At 39.6% G+C, this 23,329-nt stretch overlaps 1 protein-coding gene and 1 long non-coding RNA gene across 3 annotated transcripts in view; one reads left to right on the top strand and one right to left on the bottom strand.

Moving 5' to 3' along the window:
- Positions 1–9,531: 9,531 nt before the first annotated feature.
- LOC309713637 (inactive all-trans-retinol 13,14-reductase) lies at positions 9,532–17,799 on the bottom strand. The gene is made up of 11 exons (XM_082545433.1): positions 17,353–17,799; positions 15,989–16,171; positions 15,440–15,681; positions 15,144–15,339; positions 13,608–13,805; positions 13,404–13,523; positions 13,154–13,292; positions 12,448–12,557; positions 11,790–11,956; positions 11,438–11,597; positions 9,532–10,007 (listed from the first exon to the last, which is right to left on the bottom strand). Exons 1-11 carry the CDS (start codon positions 17,507–17,509, stop codon positions 9,838–9,840), a joined length of 1,842 nt encoding a protein of 613 aa, XP_082401559.1. The 5' UTR covers positions 17,510–17,799; the 3' UTR covers positions 9,532–9,837.
- Positions 17,800–20,408: 2,609 nt separating this feature from the next.
- Positions 20,409–23,329, top strand: part of LOC309713108 — a 147,392-nt gene continuing 144,471 nt past the window's right edge. Inside the window, exons 1-3 of one of the 2 annotated variants that reach the window (XR_014278484.1) lie at positions 20,409–20,649; positions 20,735–20,793; positions 20,872–21,111. This is a non-coding gene — a long non-coding RNA (uncharacterized lncRNA). The remainder of the gene's footprint in view (positions 20,650–20,734; positions 20,794–20,871; positions 21,112–23,329) is intronic. The other variant, XR_014278485.1, reaches the window with a different exon arrangement.

Here is a 23,329-nt window from a genome sequence, read left to right as displayed (position 1 = left end):
TAAGACTGTTTCTGTCTGCTAAACTCAAATTGGTGTCCTTTTTTCTTTTAGATAAAGCCAAAGATGTTCAAATAAAGAAGACCAGACACAGACTTTGCTGGTGCGTAGCTCATATATGTTGGCCACCACGAACCGTCTCCTAAACCTGACATTTTGTGTCATTGTGGTAGCTTACCAAATGATCTATTTTTTTTTTCTTTTCTGTCCACGTTTGCAAGCAAAAGAGGGGTGGAAAAAAAAAGGAGAGGAGGTGCTTGTCTTTGCCTAACATGAAGCATCAACTCTTCATTTCCCAGGCCTGCCACATCAACAAAGGGAGTATACTTGGCTTAGGAGCAAAGAGGAGGAACAAAAAACTAAAATCTTAAAATCGACCAGAGGGGGTGAAGAAGGGAAGGAGGAGCAGTTCGGGCAGAACTGAATTTGATCAGTTTATGGTGATGGGGGATAACTATGTGCCTATTTTACCCCCTGATGCCCGCGTTTCTAGTGTTAGTTCTGCTTTGTTATTGATGCAGTACTACACCATTTAAAAAGAAAAGGTATATGAAAAGAAGGTGCGTGAAGAGAAGAACAAATTATGCTTTAAAATATGCTCCTTAGCGCACGATCGCTGAGCAAAGGAAACCTTTTGTGAGGGAGAGTCTGAACAGAATGAATCATCTTTGCAATGCATCGAAGATCTGGCTTCATTTAAAACAGATGGTCCTAGTTAAAGCACATTGTCTAACCCAGGAAAGAATTTGATGGTAGTTTAACAGGATATAATACTCAGATGACATTTATTAAAATGTGATGTCACTTAGTGCTAAGGTAAAAGAAACTTAAATGTTAGAATAAAAGTGGGTGCGTCAGCTTCAGGTGGTGGAATTACATCAGGGGAAAAACTTTTCATTAAGTTTAATGCTTGTACTTAACCTGATAACGATGGTGGCCACCCACATCTATCCAAAGCTTCCTGCGCCTTCAGATTTTAATTACTGTTTTAGGCTGAGCCTTTAGGACTCTTTATATTACAATGTGTGACACCATAACAATCTGGGTCATGTAAATAAAAATCTTGAGATTACGAGCTGGCTTCTGTGATATCAAGGAAGATATCATGCTAAGACTTTTAAAAGCTTTTCATCCGTAGAGATCATAGACATAAGATTCTGGAGTGTGTAAAACTCCAGCGCTGGACTCCTCTCCGTCCACTGCTGCTCTCCCTCTCAACATGTCGAGACACTCAGCAGTCTGCATTCCTCCTTTGCACAGTTTTCCTGGAGCTCAGCCGCTTTACAAGACACCATTACTGAATGCAATCTGCTTTCCCTATCATCTGCAATAGAAAGATTGATGTAGTTTAATATCATATTCTGCTGTTTCTTCGCTCTACTTGCAGTTGTAGAAGCACAGGCATGAACTACCAGTAAACACATATTGTAGCTCAAGACTTTATTATTTACACCTGATCTGTTTGTCTTTTTCCACCATATATATCCTCACTCTTGACTTCGACAAACACATTTTGTAGTCTCTCTCTCTCGCTCCCTCTCTCTTTCATTTCGGTCCTGTCTCTACCTGTCTTGTGCATTGCTGAAGTTCTTGATTTCTCTTCACTCCCCCTCCCGCTTCCCCTTTAACATCAGTGAGAGGAAGAGGAGCACCCAGTCAAAAAAAAAGTAGCCACCCTGGGGCATCATCAGAGTTCACGAGGTAGCAGTGCAGACCTAGTGTCGGACTCCACCTTCTCCCACACATTAAACCCAGCCTCGATCCCACCCAACTGTGTTTGACTTGTCAATAGGACTTTTTTGCAGGCAGACGTTCGCCACACCATGAAATCCTACAGTTTGTCTTTGCACTTCGAAGCAGGGCTGTCATTTTTTATGCAGTGCAGTTCTGGTCACGTGCAGAGGTTTTTATTGTGTCGTTCACAGCAGTAAAGTGTAAGAAAAGATTATAGCCCTGCAGCACTCCTCCCACTTCTAACCAGGATTCTTTTTTATTTCAAAACCTTTCTCTTGATATCTCTTCTGATGTCATTGCTTTAGAAAAGTGCTTCTTCTTTTTACATTTTAATGTCAAAATGTTATGTTCTACAAATGTATTTGAGAAAAGCAAAAGAAAGGGGACGGCAACAGGGGATAACTTGGATAAATGAGGGAAACATCTTTTTGTTCTGTCCCACACATGAGTTCAATTCTTTAAGCATCTGGAAGCACTTACAGCTGCAGGGCTGGCTGTACTATGCTCTGAACTGCGACTTCAACTTCGGAAACAAAACTTTAAGGAAAAAAAAATGAAAACAGGCTCAAGGATTTTTGGTTAGTCGCACAAAAACATTCTATATACCGGTATAGATGCATTCATCGAAGTTATTACATTATCTTCTATGCAAAGCACATTTTAAAATATAATTTATCTCAAAGCTCAATTAAAAGCAGCATACTAGCATATATTCACAACCTCTGTGATTCTATTTAAGTGCACGCCTGTGCATCCTGAGACGGACAGGGTTTCACATATCAGCCGGTCAGTAGTGCAGTGTCAGGTAAAATGTTCTAAACAACAACAAGTATAATCAGTGTTTAATTGTTATAAATATTACTGCAAGCTAAAAAAAAAAATATCTGTTCACATTCTCTGGTTAGGCAGTCATGTTACTGTAGGAAGAGAGCTATTTAGCAGTTTATTGGTACTTGATCTGAAACTTCTGTGTCTCCTTGAGTGTGACAAAGTTATGTGAACGGTGAGTGAAGTCCTGACTGCTCCGCATCTACAGCCCTCAAGACTAGATGTCCTGAATATGTGGCAGCATGTGAGGCAGCAGTTTTCTCAGCAGCTCTCTGTTTCTTCTCCAGTTTATGGTGCCTCTGTGAAATATGGTCAGGACTAGGATGGGGAGATCCACCTTCTTCATCCTGCAGAGGGAGTGAAGGCGTTGTTGAGCTTTCATGATGACGACTGTGTTGTCATCACTGGAGGTTTGCATGAATGTCAGATGAACTCCCAAGGACCGTCTCCACCTGAGAGCTCCAGATAGCCAGTGGGACATGTTGCTGATAGCTAGTCCTCAAGGCAATTATAATCTCCTTGGTTTTGTAAAGAATACCCTTTGAAATTTGCCCGTGGGACATGTGGGGAGCATCATCTCAGCCATCAGCTGATACTGTACTTACTTATGCATGCAACATTTTCTGGATCATAGGAACATATTGTATTTCAGTATAGTAGTCTACGTTATGACTAGTACCTTTGAAGATTAAATTAACCATAACAAACAAGTAATTTTACTCTATAGTGTGGCTAACCTAAAGAAAACTTTGACAAAACAGGTCTCATTAAAATAATGCACTCGCTTCTTCTGGAGTTTTAACCACATTTTTGTTTCTCTGTTGTTAATGTTACCATTCTTAAACCCATGTCCAACCTGATGTAGATCAAAGGTAAACATATTTCACTGTTAAGTGAGTGAGTGTCTATGCAAACAGAGGGAAAGTGATTCCTGCACTCCTTGTCTCCAGCACCTTCGGGGCATTACAAGCCATAACAAGTAGGCTACCTACTCCTTTATATCACTTGTAGCTATCCTTGTGTTGCTAATCAATTTTTTATTCATCTGTTTAGTTTTCTATTTTGTTACCAACTCTAGAGGCGCAACAAATGATTTCTTAAGCTTTTATTCTTGTTTACAAGTCTATTTTTATCTATTTTCCTTAATCTTTTGTCATAGAAAAGTGAATCTTTTAGAGGTTTGGCCAAACAAAAACAAACCTCTAAGCGTTTTAGCACTTAGTTTAGTTGAATTGTTAATTAAGGATGTAACAGATTATCCATAATAATCATTACTTGTAGTCCTTTTCTCCCGTTATATCTTGTTTTTGTTATATAGTTTTATTCTATGTGTAGGCTGAATGGCCCAAGACAGGGGAAAACTGATAAGAAAGACAAATATGACCTAATATGATGCAGAAAATCTTAAATACGTGCACAACTACAGGCACTCAGTGGCATGAAGGATACAAAATGTCCTGAAGTGGCAACTTACTTTGCAGGAAAAACTATAGACCAGAAGGCTAAAGGTGGAGTCGCTCATTGTGGTCCCAGTGATGTCTTTGTCTGTGGTGCAGCGTTTGCAGTGGGGAAATTTAATCACACTCATCTCGCTGGAAGACCAAACACATGAGTTCAATGAGGGTGAATCATGAGCCAGAGCATCTCGTCTGTAATAATAACCTCCAGCTTTGCCTTAGTCTTTATCTCATACTGAAAGAGGAAAAGGTGATGGTAGAAAACCTTTATGAAGCCCCAAAATTGTCTACATGCTCCTTAACCCCTTTAGATGTTTAAACTAATCCTGCCTTTCCACAGTGCCTGAATGCCAAAGTAAAAACATGTAGGTACGACCCCTCTGGGGTCATTAATTTGCACGGCGTTTTAGTTAGATCTGGGACCAGTGAGTAGAAGCCAGAGAAAACACCCCCTCCCAGTAGGAAAACAAAATCTACACCACAGAGGAGATTAAAACTAAGCACCTCAGCTGGAGATTGAAGTGGAGATGTAATTAATTAGAGGACATATTTAATTATAACAGTCCAGAAGTTTTTGTACCACATGCAAAAATAATATAATAATAAATTCAGTTTAAACTGTTTATGAAGGTATTAAGTCTGCCACCTTCTGGCCAAATGTTTCCCACCTCTATGTTAAGTACAAAAGTAAACACTTGGTGTGCATGCAGATCACGAGCTAAGCATGTCTCAGCAAACTGTGTAACACGTTTGCAGGGATGTGGAAAGGGTATGTTGTTGAGGTGAGCTCAAGAACAAATCTATTTTTGTTCCTTTTAATTTTAAATGTGAAAAAAAAGTTAAATTAAGTTTATTTATACTTCCCCGCATCACAGTGTGCACCAGAGGGTTGCTCAGCCTGCGCAGCATTTAACACTTTCTGTACTTGGATGCCTGATTCACAAAGGGAAAAACGCCACATTAAAAAAAATGACTGTCTATAATAGTCATGTGTTGAGGAGTCATCGCCTAAGAGGGCTGACTGGGATTAAACCCACAGAAGAGCCCCATCTAGTGCATAAGCTCCCCTGAACTTTAGAAGCTCCCTCATGGTGTAAACATGAGATGACGAATGCGGATGCATTAGGGAAATGAGCATTAGTGGAGAACGGGCTTGGAGTGACGACCAAACGGTGAAATATGAGACTGGATTGTGTCCGAAGCAGCCACTGGAAGGTGGAGCTGCAGTCACATAGTGCAGATGGGTGTGAAAGAGCAAAGAGTTAAATTCTTTCATTCAAGCAAAAGGATAACATCTTTTTTCTATGTTACATTGCTCAGCTGTTAGAAATTGCTAATAATGGATTCAAGACAGAGATTCATATCATCAGTACAGCTCAACACATGGTGTAATTGAGGGTGACTTTTTAGTCTGCCAGATAATTATTACTTTAATTTTCTTTAAGCAACGTGGCGCCAACTCATTCTGTTTGAGTTTTAAATAAATGGACACAAAACTCAGGACTGGATAAAGACGGTCCAGATGTTTTCTATCTAACCGATATAGAGGTAATAATTACAGGAATAGACACTTGACTTTAAAAAGTGCGCTGGATGAATACCCAAAATTACCCTTTCATAAAAAAAGAGATGTGAATATACAAAGTTAGCCTCCAGTGTTCTCCTGTCTTTGGGCCCCTCTGGCACTTGGTCCTCTCTCTTCCCTGTTCTCTCTTGCTCACTCTCCCAGCCAAGCTCCAAACATGCAGCAGTCTTACATCAAATACATCAAACAGATGAAAAGGGAAAGTATAGGCCTGCCAAGACACATTCATTTCTGCTGTTAGGCTGGGAAGGAGAATTTTTGTGAGTTTAAAAAAAGGTGTTGTGCTGAATTTAAATCCACAGAATTAAATTGTGCATGAAGCATGCACTGCCTACCTGATATTATCATAACCTGTATGTAAAAGGAAGACGTGTCATCATGATGTCACATATTCATTTCTGGAGTCTAGATTTTAAAGCCTAAATGTTTGTTTTTTGGTCTGAGAAGTGTCCAAATTTGGTGAGATCCACTTGTGTCAAAGTGAGATATGGGGGTAAAATAGGGTATTTTAATGTGGCATTCCACAGGGATTGATTCACTTTTGGAGCTAGCTTCAAGTGGCCTTGGAGGAACTGCTGGCACTTTAACCCTATCAGCCAGCATGCATGTCTGGTGCCGTCTGGTAGTTAGTTTCTTGATTTCAATGCAAACATAGGCAATGTTTTAGTACAAGTAAAAGGAAAACTGAGAGTGTGAAAGGAGTCATTTTCGTAATTAGCCAACATGGAAAGCTCATTGTTCAGCAGCTACCCTGAGATTTACTGCTTTGGTTCAACACCATTGTTGAACCCTACTTGTAGAGCACTTGGTAGCTAGATAGTGAAGCCAGTGTAGCTTTAATCAAATAAAGAGGCAGATATTTATCCAATGATATAGTATGTACCTTAAACTGAGACTTTAAAAATGATTAAGCTGATATTGTGAGCTCTAAGTGTAAAGACATAACAACTAGTTTCAGATTGTGGAAGGCTTTTCATGCAGACAAAAGAGAGTTTTGGGAAGCTGCCATTTTCCTTGGATTTTCCATTTAGCTCAACAGAGAGATGGCCCCAAACATCAGCTTTTTATCGAAATCACAGAAGAAGTTTGTGATCTTTGCAAAGCAGGAAAACAACTGATTTGAAGGAATCAAGGAAAAAAGACACGACAAAAAATGTTTTGTCTTTACATATTAGATGGTGGAAAAAAAGGGTGTATATATAATGCAGCTTACAAAGGTTTTAAAGAACATCAACTATGATGGGTTAGTAAAGTAGGAGTGACCCTAACTCGGCTGGCTCTTTCTTTTTTTTACCTGCTCTTGCCTTTAAACCCAGTCTGATCCTAAGTGCAAACTTCAGACTGGGTCTTCCTCTCCTCTGTGTCGCCTAAAACTTTCTTCTCAGAGTTCTCATATTGGTAGCAGCTGTGGTTGCTGGCTGAGTGCAAGCTGTGGGAGGCTGTGGCCGGCCAGCAGGGAGGAGCTCCAACATCTGGAAAAGAAGAAAATCTGGCTGAAGCACAGAAACGAGAGCCTGGTAACATGACTACTCGCTGAGCCAAGCCTGCTGCACAGTGTTTGCAAGTTTGCTGTCTGCTTTATGCAAATGCTTTTTCTTTTTTTTCTAAAGGTGGTTGTGTCGCTGGACTGCCAGTCAATCACAGACGCACTCATTTAACAGTGTAGATCTGCAGAGTAGTCAAAGCAGTGGAAAGAACGGACTGCTTTTGTTAAAATTTGACCCTCTGGGCCTCTCCTGGTGCAAGAGCATGTCTAAACATGTGGGAGCCGTCTGTGAGAGGAAAAAAGAGAAAGGGGGTTGAGGTGGTGCTTGTGCTGGTCAAGAAAACCTAAAATTTCTCCTATGATCTGCCCACTTTAGGTCACATAATTTTCTTTTCAGAATGTGGTTGTATTTTTAGTGAAAACTGAGAGGAAACAACCCCTTTAGTTTTTGTTCTCTGTTATTTACTTTTTGGATTTACATACGAACAAACTTTTACTTGTGATAAGTTGAAAGTAGGTGTAAATTATTAGAATTGCGTGAACTGTAAAACGTCCAAATAAAGCAATCTGTATCGGGGCGATCGTGGCTCAAGAGTTGGGAGTTCGCCTTGTAATCGGAAGGTTGCCGGTTCGAGCCTGGCTTGGACAGTCTCGGTCGTTGTGTCCTTGGGCAAGACACTTCACCCGTTGCCTACTGGTGGTGGTCAAAGGGCCCGGTGGCGCCAGTGTCCGGCAGCCTCGCCTCTGTCAGTGTGCCCCAGGGTGGCTGTGGCTACAATGTAGCTTGCCATCACCAGTGTATGAATGGGTGGATGACTGGATATGTAAAGCGCTTTGGGGTCCTTAGGGACTAGTAAAGCGCTATATAAATACAGGCCATTTACCATTTATTGGTATTAAAGAAGATGAGAACACCAACTCTAGTTTCAGGTTGGGTTAGAGATCTAACCATGCGTAGGCAGCACTAACTGAGATTTTCATTGCAGGAGAACCTGGAGGTCCCGAGAGAAACCTGCACTAACACAGGGAGAATATGCAACTTCACACAGAAAATTCTGAACCTACAACCTTCCTCTGTGATCTACAGCTTATGTTTTGCAGGTGTAACGTTACAAAGGCTGCCAGTTTAGCATTAATAGTAAGAAAAGAAAGTATAGCATAGGTTGATGGACATTTAATTACTTTTGCAGGTCATGTGGTATAGTTTAAGTTCATGTAAATTAGGTCATGTTGGACAAAATAATGAAGGGGACATAAACATGTTTCAGTCCAGTGGTTTTTGTCATTCAAAACAACAATGTACACTGTTGGAAGAGTCTTTCTCTGGGAACCTTGAGCTGCATCCAGTAGTTCAGCCTGGTCCAAATTAATGGACAGGCCAGCCATCCGACAGGCTGTCTCCCGTGAAGCCACGTCACTAAAAAAAAAGGATGAGTTAACTTGATTCCCGAACTGAAAAAAGGGAAAAACTGAATTCAAGTTGGTCTGTGAGTCAGTCAGAACTCAGTGTAGGAAAGTAATAGTTATTTCGGGTGATGTTGTGCACTTTATCATGCCATGGTAATTACAAGTTTTGGTGTACTGAAGTTCCAGCAACACACAGTCAGTATAATTAGCTCCTCATTCCTTGAATTTAATTTTGGCCCTTTTTATTCTAAAACATTGTATGAAAGATAGTAAAGCTTGCAGCTTTTTTACTGTAACTTTAACTGCAGTAGGAGCTTATCCAGGGTTTGTAGAGCAGAGGGACTGGAGGCTGACAGGGAAGGAAAGAGGTGCTGGCATACCACCGTCTGCCTGGACAGAGGGGACATTCTTCTCCTCGGATCCCCCCAGTCGTCCTCTACAAACCACAGCTTGTCAACCAATCTGCCCACCGTTTACTAAGGAAATGTTCACTTGCTGCAGGAAGTCTGAGGTTTCCCCTCATATGTTTGATTTCAGCAGTTACACAAACAAAACGAGGGTTTGGAAGTCAGGTCAGAACAACATAGGTGGGAACTAAACCCACAGGGGCCTTATAATCTCAGTTCACCTGTAAAAGATCTTTAAATAAACAGCAAAAATAATAACCTATTTGACACAACACTATAAAATAATTATTGTTGAAAGATTGATACGATAATTTGTGAAAATCCTGCATCTTTTTTTTATGTGCACACAAAAAAGTACGAATATATACCCATTTCTCATAAAACCATCCCAACCCCTAAGAAATATTGATTTAAATAATACAGCGTTGCAGTTTACTTAAAATTGCTTTCAGTATTTGTTAACAGCACAACAACCACAACTGAAAACATCTGTAAGTACTTGATGGATTATTAAATATATTGTTAAGATAATTTGTGATTAGCATATATGAAAACCTTAAAGCCAAACAAGGTGAGAAATGGATGTGTTAGTGTGACAAAATATGATGCAAAATGTGATTTTTATGAGTGAACCAGCAGGCTACAGACTTTATTTTAGTATCTGCCGCAGTCATAATGATCATTTCAAACACAAAAAACAACAACAAAAGAATAAAAATTTATTTAAATTTGAGTCTTCATTGCAAGTGGATTATTTCCCTTAATAAAAACAAGACATCCTATCCATCAAATAAGTGAATTCTAATGTAAAAAATTAGGATTTGAGAATTTAAACAAGTGTTGTGTTCTCGTGAGCTTCCCACAATATTTCAGGGTCCTGTTATACCCTACTTGTGTAGTTCCGTTTTTGTCCTGCAGGGGAAGAAGAGAGCAATTTCACTGCAGTTTCTTCTGAGCCAGCTTTGCCAGTTCTCTGGCTTTCCTTCTCTTCAGCTTCTTCTTGAGGAGGAGCAAGTCAATGTAGATAATGCGGTCCAACACAGCACAGGCACAGAGGAGTCCACCATGCAGAGCACCAGCTATCCCATTGCTGAACACATCTTGGCCTGGAAGACACAGCCACACATGCATACCTCTGTATGAGACGTTACTTGGAAGACAGATTCAAATCGGTGTGTTCTTTCTTCTGAAGCTTCTTAAATAAATGGTAAATGGCCTGTATTTGTATAGCACTTTACTTAGTCTGTAAGGACCCCAAAGTGCTTCGCACTACATTCAGTCATCCACCCATTCACACACACATTCACACACTGGTGATGGCAAGCTACATTGTAGCCACAGCCACCCTGGGGCGCACTGACAGAGGCGAGGCTGCCGGACACTGGCGCCACCGGGCCCTCTGACCACCACCAGTAGGCAACGGGTGAAGTGTCTTGCCCAAGGACACAACGGCCGAGACTGTCAAACCGGCAACCTTCCGATTACAAGACGAACTGCCAACTCTTGAGCCACGATCGCCCCCAATAATATATCCGTCTCTGCTTTGGGACTTTTTTATGATCATGTTTTCATAGCACCATTGTAGTCACCAGCAAAAGACGACTTATTTGCTGCTAACAGATACAGCGAAAGTAAACTGTCATATTTAAAAGCATTATCTTAGTCAATTACTATCCTTCCACTTCCTCTCGAACCTTTCATTTAAACAGGAAAAGGCGCTGAGTGCATGAAAATACAATAAAGCAATAAAAGCCCATAAAGTTATCATATACATAATACCAAGAAGGCAAGGACATCAGCATGAAAAATGTCAGTTCCAAGAAAACTGTACATTGTTCACCAAAAGGGACTTATATTGATTAAAAGGGATTAGCCTATCTAATTTTACAAGCTTCTGCAGATAGCTGTAAACGCTATACTCAAAAGCCAATTTCCCAGTCCCTCAAATAAGATGATGGTTTTCAAGAACCAGATAATCTTGGAACCAAGTGCGGTTATTATGCTTTTTCAAAGAACAGCTCATCATTAAGCCTGAAAAAAAGATAAGCTTAAGAGCATTATATTCTCTATAAAACTAGTATTTCCTTCAGCTTAAATCAAGTTTTATTATTCAGTTATCTAGAAAACAGCTTGCATTCTGTTATATCGCAGCAACAGTTTAAGATTGGTTAAACTTTGCTGTACGGTAAATCTGTATGCATTTTTTGGGGGGAACTTGAGGACCACGGGTCACTTTTGTGTATAAAGTTGCTCACAGTTGCTCACAGCTCAGTGTTGCTGTTTCTACCTTTCATTTATGAAATTTATTATTTATTTGTGAAACTGAAAAGTGGTCTTAAATTAAAGTCCTGTCAATACTCATAAAGCTAACTATTAAACCAAAAACGCTTGGTTTGATTTCTAGCTGATTCAAAATAATTTGATGATTGGGAATATATCTACAGTATATACCCTTCCTTTACTCTATCCTAAAACCTAATTGATACGATTTAAATTCTTGCAGATGATTTTTAGCATAAAATCCATATTTTCATACCTGAGATGTACAGGTTCTTGACTGGGGTGTTGCATCTGTTTTTGGCTACGGCCTCAGCATGGAAACGCTCCAGGTTGTGCTCAGCGGAGTACATGGCTCCATGCTGAGCACCCAGGTAGTGCATGTTTGTCAGTGGCGTCGCCACATCCTGGAAAACCAACTGAAAAACACAACACATGCAGATTTAACAAAACCCTTCCTACTTGATGTCAACAAACAAGCATTAATAGTTTGTATACATTACCAATAGCTTTTGATTTGTTTCTTTATTCCTTAAAAGTATATTTTTTTATTAAATTTAACATACAGCAGAAAAAACAGCAGAATCACATCTAAACATGACGGATCCTACCTTGTCTTTAATTTTAGGGAACACAGTGCAGGCCCAGTCAAAGAGGTTCTTAGCAAATCGCATTTTGTAATTGTAGTATTCATCACCCCTTTTGCGTACAGTAGTGTCTTTCCATTGCTCAAACCATTCATAGTTAACCATGGTGAGTATTGTCATGCAGGATTTTCCTGTAGAAATGAACAGCAAGTCACCACTCTTAATTTGTGTGGACTTTCAGTTCTGTGTTAGATCGTATAAAATATGCCAAAGAATATATTTTATTTTAAAGCTAAATACTTGACGTGCTCGACGTTTAAAATTTTGAGGTCAACATATGTTCATGTAAAAAGCTGAGACCTCAGACTGCCCTCAATGCCCAGTTTTTGACAGTTTTTTTCTTCTCCTGGCTTTCTATAGTATCAAACAGAGAGGATGTCCTTATATAGTCATCGAGCCAGCCTATCAGAAGAAGATGGCTTAAAGAAAGGGGGAAGGGCGCTAAAACAGCTTCTTTCAGGCAGAGGGATGGACAGTGTTATTTATTCAAAATCATTCAAATCTTGCAAAGAGTCTTGAGAGTATAGAGCACTTTAATCCTCATTTAAAATATGTTTTGTTAGATCTCATAAATATCCTTTGGATACTGTAGAAATAGTGAGTAATTGTTATTAATATGTACCAGGATGTCTTATCTTGGCTTCAGGGTCTTTAGAAGATGGCACTGTGATGAAAATCATGGGGATGTTATCAGGTGCTTCCTCTCTGCTCAATCCAAAGTAGTCCTCCATCCTAAAATAAAATAAAAAATACAAATCATAAATCCCATAAAGAGCAATCTTAACTCCGTTTCAATTAAATTAAGGTTTATTTAGGTAGTACCGGTCATCAACAGTCACCTCACCTGTAGAAAGTCCTAACAATCAAGTGACTCCCTATGAGCAAGCACTAGGCAACAGTGGGAAGGAAAAACTCCCTTTTAACAGGGAGAAATCTCCAGCAGAACAAGGCTCAAGCATGGCCAGTTGGGTGGGTAAGGGAAAAGGTAAAAAAGAGGGAAAATAGAGCACACGGAGACTGGACAAAACACAGACGAAAGGAGATGAACATGACTGATCTTCTGCCCTATGTAGCGAACAAGAAAGGACCTTTAACTTTAAAAAAAAAACAACATCATAAGCCATATACTGTGTTTATTTAAATAAAATATTTAGCATAATGTTCAGCTATGGTGTTTTTTCTTTGTTCTGAAATAAGATTGTATCTATAAAAATGTGTGAGACTTGAGCAGGAGAGATTTTCTTGTTTATTCTGATACAGCAGCGCCCCCTTGTGGTTGGTTAATGCTGCCTTTCTCTTCTTTGCAATCGGTGCTCTGCAATACTCACGACTTGTCCATATCATTGTCTTTGAACAGCCAGAAATTAGTGGAAACGAGGTCCAGTTCCTCCTTTGTTCCATCAAAGCCAGAGAAGACTAATAATGATCCTCTGCCATGTTTCATCATGTTCAGTCGTTGCTGAATATCTATAATATAGAAGCATTACTTAGACATTATTTATCACCTTGTATCGTCTTCACTTCACCTGCATTTGTCGCTCTGGCCAACTTTACCTCAGTTTCAGTAAAGTTTCTCACCTGGTTTGGCTTGTATCTCAGGGGGTAGAAGTTTCTGGAACGTATTGAAGATTCCACAGTTTGAAACCACCACAGGCGCATGAATTTCCACTTCCTCTTGACCTTTCCTCACCTTTACACCTATCTCAAACAAACACACACTATTGACTTGACAATAACTTAACCTTACACTGATTTTAAAAATGAGGTGGATTCTGCTCTCACCATAAGCAGCTCCCTCTTCATTAACCAGGATCTGGGAGACGGGAGCTCTCACCAGGCAGTTTCCTCCATATTTCTGAATGGTGCGAATGATGTGGAAAGGAATCTCACTGGCCCCGCCTTTAGGGTAGTACGCTCCTCGTTTGTAGTGATGAATCATGAGGGCATTCATCAGGACACTGGAGTCCTTTGGTGGCACACCTATATACATAAAGAATAAGTGAACTAAATCTGCCGCAGGGATGAAATTGGCCTTTTTTTACAGGGGTGACAGCAGGAAAGGAAGGGAATTACTGCAAAACAGAATGAGGCACAATATTTGTTATTTTCTTGTTTGATTAATTGCTAGAAGACAAAATTGTAACTGAATTTTTAAAAAGTTGATGAATTGCATACCCCTATTATACAGTACATATTGCGCACAGTAACTTTTTATATTTATCTCGGGGTTTGTAGTCTTATTATTGTGGGCCCCTGATAATATTACAGCCTCTATTTCCCTTACCTAGAAGTCTCACTGCAAATCAATACAAGTTCGGAGTAACCATGTCCACCTCGAGGACTGATGTAAATCATATGCTATGACGCTTTTACTCATTAGAGCCTCGATGAGAGATTTTTTTTGTTTTTTTTAACTGCTCTCGACCATTAAAAAAAAGATCTTCTGACAACTGGTGTCCCAACACCTGATTCCAGACACCTTATGATGGTTTTCTCTTTTAACTTGTCCCCAAATATGTACCACATATACAGTATATGATTTCTAAAAACTAATGGGAAACCCAAGCTCCCACCCATCTTCGGGACACATTGGATCTACACTTCTGTGATGTGGCAAGACATTACTGTTGGTATTGATTTAACATAGCAAGGCTTATGTATGTGTGTCTCTCTCTCTCTTTTTGTTTGTCTTCTTTTGTTGTGTGTCTCATGATATGGAACAATTTTCAACTTAACTCAAAATCCATCCATCCATCCATTCGCTTATCCTTTTCAGGGTCGCGGGGGGCGCTGGAGCCTATCCCAGCTGTCATAGGGCGAGAGGCAGGGTACACCCTGGACAGGTCGCCAGTCTGTCGCAGGGCCAACACACAGGGACAGACAACCAGTCGCACTCACATTCATTCGCACATTCACACCTAGTGACAATTTGGATTATCCAGTTAACCTATCCCCACAAGCTGCATGTCTTTGGACGGTGGGAGGAAGCCGGAGTACCCGGAGGGAACCCACGCAAACACGGGGAGAACATGCAAACTCCACACAGAAAGACCCCGGCCTGATGTTGGAATTGAACTCAGGACCTTCTTGCTGTGCGTCAACAGTGCTAACCACCGTGCCACTCAAAATCAAAAGTTTTTTTTCAGGTTGGAGTTCAGTTGAAATTTTGAGATATCTGACTCAAGATTTGATATAACAACCTTAAATTTTGACTTCTAGATATCCAAAAGTATTTTATTTTCAGTGGCAAAAATAGAAATAAATAACTATATTATATCTTATGTTTTCTGTTATGACGATAACTTTTTGAGTTCATACCATAGAAAAAGTAAGAAAAGATGGTATGGAGATCCTTGTTGCTGGTCAAGGTGTTCACAAAATCTGTTGCACATGTGCCAGAGAGGCGGAAAACTGGAGAGATGAGGTCTGCAATGCCTGACTTCAGCAGGAATAAAGACACCCACTGCGGGATAAGCTTGAGAGTTGCCAGGTAGTGCGTCTTCTTAGCTGAGATCTGTTGAAAAACCAGGGGAATTTGTAAGCATTTTATTTTAAAGCTTCCGACAGTTGAGACTGAAATATGTGTGTAATAAGTGATGAAGTAACAACAGCACCTTCATGATTTTAAAGAACTTGTCAATGGCTTCTGTGTCATCAGGAAACTGCTTCATCAGGTGAGCTTTCATCTCAGTTTTCCCACAGTAGATGGTGTACTCTCGTTTTTCGTTGCCCAGGCCGATTTGAATGGTGTCAAAATGTTGATCGAGCTGGTGAAACTCCAGCTGGCCCTCTGAGATCTGGTCAAAGGCGATACGCAGCAGACTGTTCTCATGGAGCTGGCCAATGTAGTGAAGCCCTGAAGATGAAGGAAGTGAACATTTTTAGATAGAAAAGAATGATTTTTAGGACTGTAGGGTTATGATGGCTGAGCGCATGCCTTTATTTGCTCTTTCTCTGAAAAAGCAGCTGTCACCCTAGACAGACCAAATTATCATCAGCCTATTGCTTTAGTTGTATCATTATTCTTTCTGTGTCAGTTATTTTTTATGTAATTCAAGCTGTTAGCATGAATCTCTAATGATTCTCCAAATGACTGTTCTGGAAAATGTAACAGTTCCTTAAAAAGAGTGATACTTATGTGTCAGTCATAGAAGATTTCTCACCGACATCAAACTCAAAGCCTTTCTCTATGTAAGTGTGGCAGCAGCCTCCGGCCTGGTCATGTTGCTCCAGCACCAGCACTTTCTTTCCTGCTTTGGCCAGTGTGGCTCCAGCCGTCAGACCACCAATACCACTGCCAATGACGATGACGTCCAGGTTCTTGGGCACTTTGTCAACGCTGAAACCTGCACAGAAACATACAGTTGGTGGTGTTAACCTAGTAAAGATTTTTGTTCCAGTTCACATCGTTATCATAAAAGTCCATTATAAATTTTATCGTGTCCAAGTGCTGAAACTGGGACGTCAAAATGCATCGTTTGCAACCTGTGTTACATAATACAGGCTGAAGGTTGTGCACTTCTCTTGTCATAAACATTGAACTGGTGCTGGTATCTGTGTTTTCCCATTAGCAATAGCTGTAATCTAATTAAGATAAAACACACACATGGAAAAACTGTTGGTTTATTTAGTGACAGTTTTCTCATCTCTAAGATCACTAAGATAACAGTATCAGCACTTATAATGACTATAGCAAATTCATTTCAGATATCTATATTCATTATCTATGTATTTATTTAATGCATAGATAATGCATTAAATAAAAGGTAAAATCTTTACCTCATCAGACTGGTGTCACAGAAACCTCTGTTCAATGCAAAGTAAAGGTTTTTAAAGTAACAGTAACTTTGCTTAACATAGAAACTGGAATTTTAGTTCACTAAAATACTGTGTGCTTTCATACAGTGCTTTATTCTATATCCTTCTAGCATCCATGTACAATTTAGAATCACCAATTACATTTACGGGCTTGTTTTTGGACTGTAGGAGGAAACCCACTCCAGCTAGAGCATAAACCAGGAATCTTCTTAATGCGAGGCAACAGTTTGCACCAGTGTTAACAAACGTGCTGCCCCCATGTGGCAATTGTACTTCTTTAAATATATGGTTTATTAATAACAGAATGTGTTTTAATTTTTGTTTAACTGATTTTTAACAGTTAAGCTTTTGAATATTTTTGCTTTTTATAATTTGGCCTAAATGTAAAACTTTTCGTACAAAATAGATATAATATAGAACTCTTTATTTGTTAAAAATCATTTTATAAAAAGAGGAGCATAATATAATAATCACACCCTTAAGATGAACTTTTTGAAGAAAGATTTGAATTCGTTCTTCCTGTATGAATGACTCACTGACTTTTTTTTAAAGTTAGGCCATAATATCTTGAAGTGATATAATAAAAATAAAAAGTTGTTTATGTTCCCCTCCCTTTCTAGGCTGGGCTAATTATCCAGGAATTCTGACTATCCAGGAACAACTTTATTCTGATGCTGCATGCAGCTCTTTTCACCTGCAGTCATTTTACCTTGCTTGATGACTTTGTCGCGCTTCTTCTGATCAAACTCCCGCGGTGCAGGCGGTCTCACTGAGTTGAGCGAGAAAGGGCTCGGTTTCCCAAACAGGTACCAGTATGTGCTACCTGCACATATGAGCAGGCAGACTAAGAAAATCAAGAGCCACATCTCAGAGACTGTCAATTTGCTGATTCTGGATCTCGATCTGCAGCAGGATTGTTCACGGCAGCAATTGCAGGTGTGATCTAAACACTCGCCTCCCTGAGGAGGCACCTTTTATCCTGCTGAATGCCAAAGGTCTGGGGAAAAGGGGGCAAGAGATTGCTATGTAGTGATATATGTGTTATGACAAGCAGTAAAGTGGCGAAAGGCCCATTTTTCCTGTGATAACAGATTACAATAACGATGGTGTGTAATGCATTTTTTGCTGAGCACTTATTTAGGGCAAAGACAAAAGCATCAAAGGAAAATTAGGAACTGGTCTAATTGTTTTGTTGTTGTTGTTTTTTTGAAGAAATTCCTAAAATGTTAAAGATACTGAAACTGTGTAGGGGAATCTGAATGCCAATTGTTTTAAAGAATAAATACTAAAGATATTAATTTCAAATCAATAACCCATTTTATTGCATAAACTGCATTTAGTCAATCTAGAGCGTTCACGGCAAATCTAGATAGAGATAGTTGTAATTGCTTGTATCTGATAAGACAATTTAGATAATATTGTATTGAAGTCTTCTTGGACTTCATGTCCAATTTTATGTTTTTACAACAGGGCATCTGAGGGAACTTGCTTCAGTAAATTTTAGCATTTTAAGAATCATTACTGGTGAATATAAGAGTCAGACTTCTTACACGATAGAAGAAAATGAGCCTAATAACACTGAAATTAGACCTGCTGCACCAATGTTATATTTCTCTTAAAAGAAGCTATATATGGATTGTAGCTGATCTAGTTTTATTAACGTAATCCACTCATGAACTTTGCACTCAAGTTACACATTCGTTCATTCGACTTTGAGCTACAGATTTAATCTGCAGCCACAGATAGGGTGAACCACAATGAAGCAACAAGTTGCTACGATGGTCGAAAGGAATTTGAAATTGTGGCAGACAGAAATGTAGCCTTAAACTTCAAGTGGGTTTTTTTAATATTAAATGCAGATGTAAATATTCGCTACATGTTGATGGTTTTGTGTAACACTGTAACACTTGTGAGATGTGTAACGGAGACTTGTGAGATTTTGCTCTGTCAAGCTTACCTTATTCTTTCAGATGCACCTGTACATCAGTATATGGTGATCTTTTTTTATAACAGTGTTCGAACAGCATCCTGTGACCACAGCAGATAACTTGTAATGAACATTCTAGGCTTACAACCTTTCTTGGTCAAAAAAAAGCATGTCCATATTTGAACCCTTTACAATGGTTACAAATTCATAAAGCCAATCTGGTTGTCTCAATTTATTTCAGATTCCCATAAAGGTGGTAATTTAAAGGTAACATGCTATTTTGTTATTGCAACCAACTCACAGGAAGCCCATATACATTATAGCAATTCTGAATATCTGTAATCTGATAAGGCAATTAAGATAATACACTATGAACAAGTTGCGTTAGACTTTATATGCATGTGTCATGTTTTATGCCTTTACAGTTCAGCAGGCTGAGTAACTCTTGTGGGTTTAAGACATTAAGAGTTGTTATAGCATTAGAAATGCAGGTGAATCTAGTTAACATCTGAAATACCAATGAAAATATGTACAGTGTTTTCTAATAATATTACTTCAGGGAAGCACAATGTAAAAAGTATTAGTGCTGTTTTTGTGCTATGGTGTGCTCAAAATCCTGATTGAAGCTTTTCAACCATTTCTTTGCAAATGATACGCTTACCGTTTTAAAACTACTCTTTTAAGAATTTTTGAAATGCAAAGAAGGATAGAAACTGTTCTATAGTTAGCTTACACAGCTGGATCAGGTAAGGCCTTTTTAAGTAATGGCTTTATTGTCACCACCTCAAAAGCCTGTGGTATGTAGCCAGTTAATAAAAATAAATTAATCATATTTCAAATTAATCATCTTTCAGCAGTCCTATAGGAATGGAGACTTAAAGGCACATTGTTGTTTAAGAAGAAGAAATGATTGATTAACTCAAAAAGATCGATAGGACAGAGTGGGTCCAAGTAAACCGCAGCAGCTATTAGGGTTGCTGTACTTAAGAAGCTTGCACTCCAGCCCACAAGCCCCCAAGCCCGGCTGCTGGTCTCTTCTGACTGCAGACTCTGATGAAGACTCTACTGAGGGTCCCCGGGCAGTTGATTCGTACACACTTCACCTCTTAAAATTGTTCTTTCTTCCTTCTAGGCAGCATATACAAGATGAATGTAGCTGATTTGCTGAGATTTTAGCTTTTTGAATTCGAACATTGCAAGTGAAAGTAAAACTGACGCTTATACAGTCATGAGTACACCCTGATTTAGTGTCCATCTGGACATTAAAGGTGACAAAAATTTACAAATAAATATCATATTGTCTTTAGTAAGTACAGATTCAGACCATAAACTCATCAGAAAAGTATTAACTGAGATCAGAGAGCATGGCAGTCTAGGGCTGTTTAACCAGACTTGACTAGACTTGAAAAAATAAGTCTACTTGTCTTAAAGTGCCAGATTTACCCCCTACTGGCCATTAGAAAGAAAACGGGTTTATGGCACTTTTGCATAGGTTTCACATTTTAGACTGAGAAGCTATGCCCCTATTTTATACATTATCTAAGTGTTTATCAGTTTTATTTGGATTTGGTTCCACTCGTGCTGACCTGTTGATTTCTCTGTTTGTAGACTGAAAATACTAAACAGTTTTGATTATTAGTTGAGACCCAGCCAAGCAGGGAGTGACTGATTGGTTTGATAATAGGCAGAAAAACTCCGGTTACCCCACACCTGTGTACTTGATGTTCAGCAATGTTGAGGCTTTTCAAAATGCTTTCACTCTCCCATTTTACATTACACTAAAATTACAACGAAAACTTTATTAGACTCACAATTGGTGCTGTAAGTGTCACAGAAATGGCTTATGTATAAAGAAGTTTAATAGATGGTTCCAGCAGTTAAAATGTTCTTGCTTGTACATTTCTGTGGCCAATATTGTAAGGGTGTGTTTATCTTGTCAGAAAGAACAAGTTTTGTTACACCGCTATTATCGCGAGGTTTGGGCGTGATAGTATAGGCTGTGAGCCCACGTTTAATAATCACGCTAAGGAGTCCAGCGAGCTATCTGCAAAGGCCTGGTTAGTCTACCAGCGGTACAAGGTATTTGTCATTTGCCATAACTGTATTGTGATATTGTAAAAATTTGTAATGTATGGTGTTCTAATTATTTTATGTTTTAATTTAGAATGCACAAGACTGTAAAGCTATTCTTCTAGGACCTCCGAAGTGGCAGGCGGCCACGAGGTAATTTTCGTTGTTAAAGCACAAGTGTTAATTTTGATAGACTGAAGCGCTTAAAGTCTTTGTGTTTTATGTTTGTAGTTTTCACGGCGTTCAATAAATGCAGCGAAGCGCCCGTCTTGAAGAAGCCGTGCCTGTGTTGTCATTTCGGAGTTACAGTGAAAACTCGCCCTAGCCAGCGCCGGTGAGAAGCTAATTACGAAGACGGCAGCTGCAGAGAGCGACGGTGAACTGGAGCGACACAAGAGGGCGCCATTGCATAAGCTCACCGTTCTCAAGCAGCCAAGCACAGCGGCAACAACGTTGTACAACTGGAGTAAGGTGGAAATTAATAAGGGACAGTGTTAAATGTAGAATAATAGTGGTTTAAGTCAAGTTTAAAGAGCCACAATAAGTTTCTATAATGCATTTGTCAAAGTTTATTTATTTCTACTGTACTTCAAGGTGATGCTTTGTAGTTTGGTGAATAGTTCTGTGTGCTTGCTTAAGGTCAAAGTTTGAGTGAAGTTTACAAGGTCCTTTAAGAAAAGGTGCACTTAAAGTATACAGTATTTGAAATCTGAACACAGTGCGCTTAATGACATTTAACTAGACTCCCGAGATGGTTGACAAAGATCTCGAAGAGCACCATGCTGTATCACTTACCGAAGTGGAAGAAAATGATGATGAACAAATTACAGAACTACAGACTGTTCGTAAAAGTGAAAGAGTAAGAACACTAACAGAAAAGGGTAAAGAGCTTCAAGAGAAGAAACTCAAAGGCCTCCAACACAGATATGCTGTTGTTTTTGAAAAATGGAGATATGAAGCAAGATTGAGCAAAGTAATATTAAGAAATGAAGTTTCCGAGAGTGAATTGAATGAGCTCATCAACAATGTAAATGTTGCCTGCAAAGATGTACAAACCATTTATGAACAAATACGGCAAACACAAACTCCTGATGCAGATGAAAGACGCAAAGTGGATGCATGTACGTCACTTTCCTTGTTCATTGTCAGAAGAGCTGAAAAACACTTACAAGGAGACCTTGCAGATGGTGATGAAGAGCCATGGCCAGACATTGGATCGTGCTTAGGATCTGAAAGTACTAAATCAAGGTCAAAATCACGAAGGTCTAAAAGTGGTTCAAGCCAGTCATACTCACAAACAATTAAAAGAATAGAAGCAGAGGCTGAGGCAGCTGCGTGTCAGGAAATATTAGCAGTAATGGAGGATCAAGAAAGGGAAGCAGCTGAACTAAAAAAGTTGGAACTTGAAAACTTGGAAAGGCAACAAACAATGGAGGAGCAGCGCAGAAAGATTGAACGCTTGGAAGAGGTTAAAAAATTTAATGCTGCAAGAGCTAAAGTAAAGGTTTATGCAGAAGCTGAAAGTATTTCAGAAAGTCGTAGTTTAGTGCGCAGTATCAAAACTGAGAGCGAAACCTCAGCAATCCCTGCTCCACCACAAGTTCCCTCTCAAGCTCCAAATACAATCCAAGCCCATAATGCCACAAACCCTGCATTTGTTCCACATACTCCCACAGTCATAAACCAAGCCCAACAAAACCCTGGTGTGCAACCTAAGGGCACCACAGGCCAAGCAGGAAACGCATCAAGTCCGCCATTTATCCCTAAAGCAACACAAGCTGCCGCTTCAGCAACTCATCCACAGCCAAACTTGGATCTAGTCGGCATACTAGCAGACGCAATAAGTGCTAATCGTCTTCCAACTCCGGAACCTGCACTGTTCACTGGTGACCCTTTAAAGTTCAAGGACTGGCAGTTGTCATTTGAGACCTTGATTGAAAGAAAAAACATTCCAAAGAACGAAAGACTCTATTATCTCAGGAAGTACCTTGGTGGACCCGCAAAGAGAGTGGTTGAAGGATTTCTCCTAGTGGGCACAGATGAAGCGTATGATGCAGCTTGGGAGGTGCTGGAAAGGCGCTTTGGAGATCTGTTCACTATAGGGAAATGCTTCAGAGACAAACTTCACAGTTGGCCTAAAATAAGCTCCAAGGATGGAAGTGAGTTGAGAGAGTTTGCTGACTTCCTTAGAAGTTGTGAAGCTGCGATGCCACACATAAAGACATTAGAGGTTCTCAATGACTGTATGGAAATTCAGAAACTCTTGCTGAAACTTCCAGACTGGTTGACAACAAGATGGAATCGCGCAGCGATGAAAATAAGAAAAACCCTTAATGGAGAGTATCCATCATTTCACATGTTTACAGACTTTGTATCCAGTGAAGCAGACCTAGCATGTGACCCCATAGCTTCAATGCAAGCACTCAAGGGTTTGGAAATCAGTAAACCCAAACACTCACGCAGCCAAGTCGTTCAAGCTAAAACATTAACTGCAACTTCAAGTCACTTAACCACCTCAAGTCACATAAATCCCATGACCTGTCTTCACTGCAAAAGAAATGGTCACACACTGGATAAATGCTTCAAATTCATGGAAAAATCAGTCCAGGATCGTATCAAGTTTGTACAAACAGAAAGGCTGTGTTTTGGATGTTTAAAGGGGGGACATCATTCTAAGAAGTGTGATAAA

Source organism: Aulonocara stuartgranti (assembly GCF_965226115.1).
Source record: "Aulonocara stuartgranti genome assembly, chromosome: 8".
Classification (NCBI taxonomy): domain Eukaryota; kingdom Metazoa; phylum Chordata; class Actinopteri; order Cichliformes; family Cichlidae; genus Aulonocara; species Aulonocara stuartgranti.
This window is presented reverse-complemented; position numbering and strand designations above follow the sequence as displayed.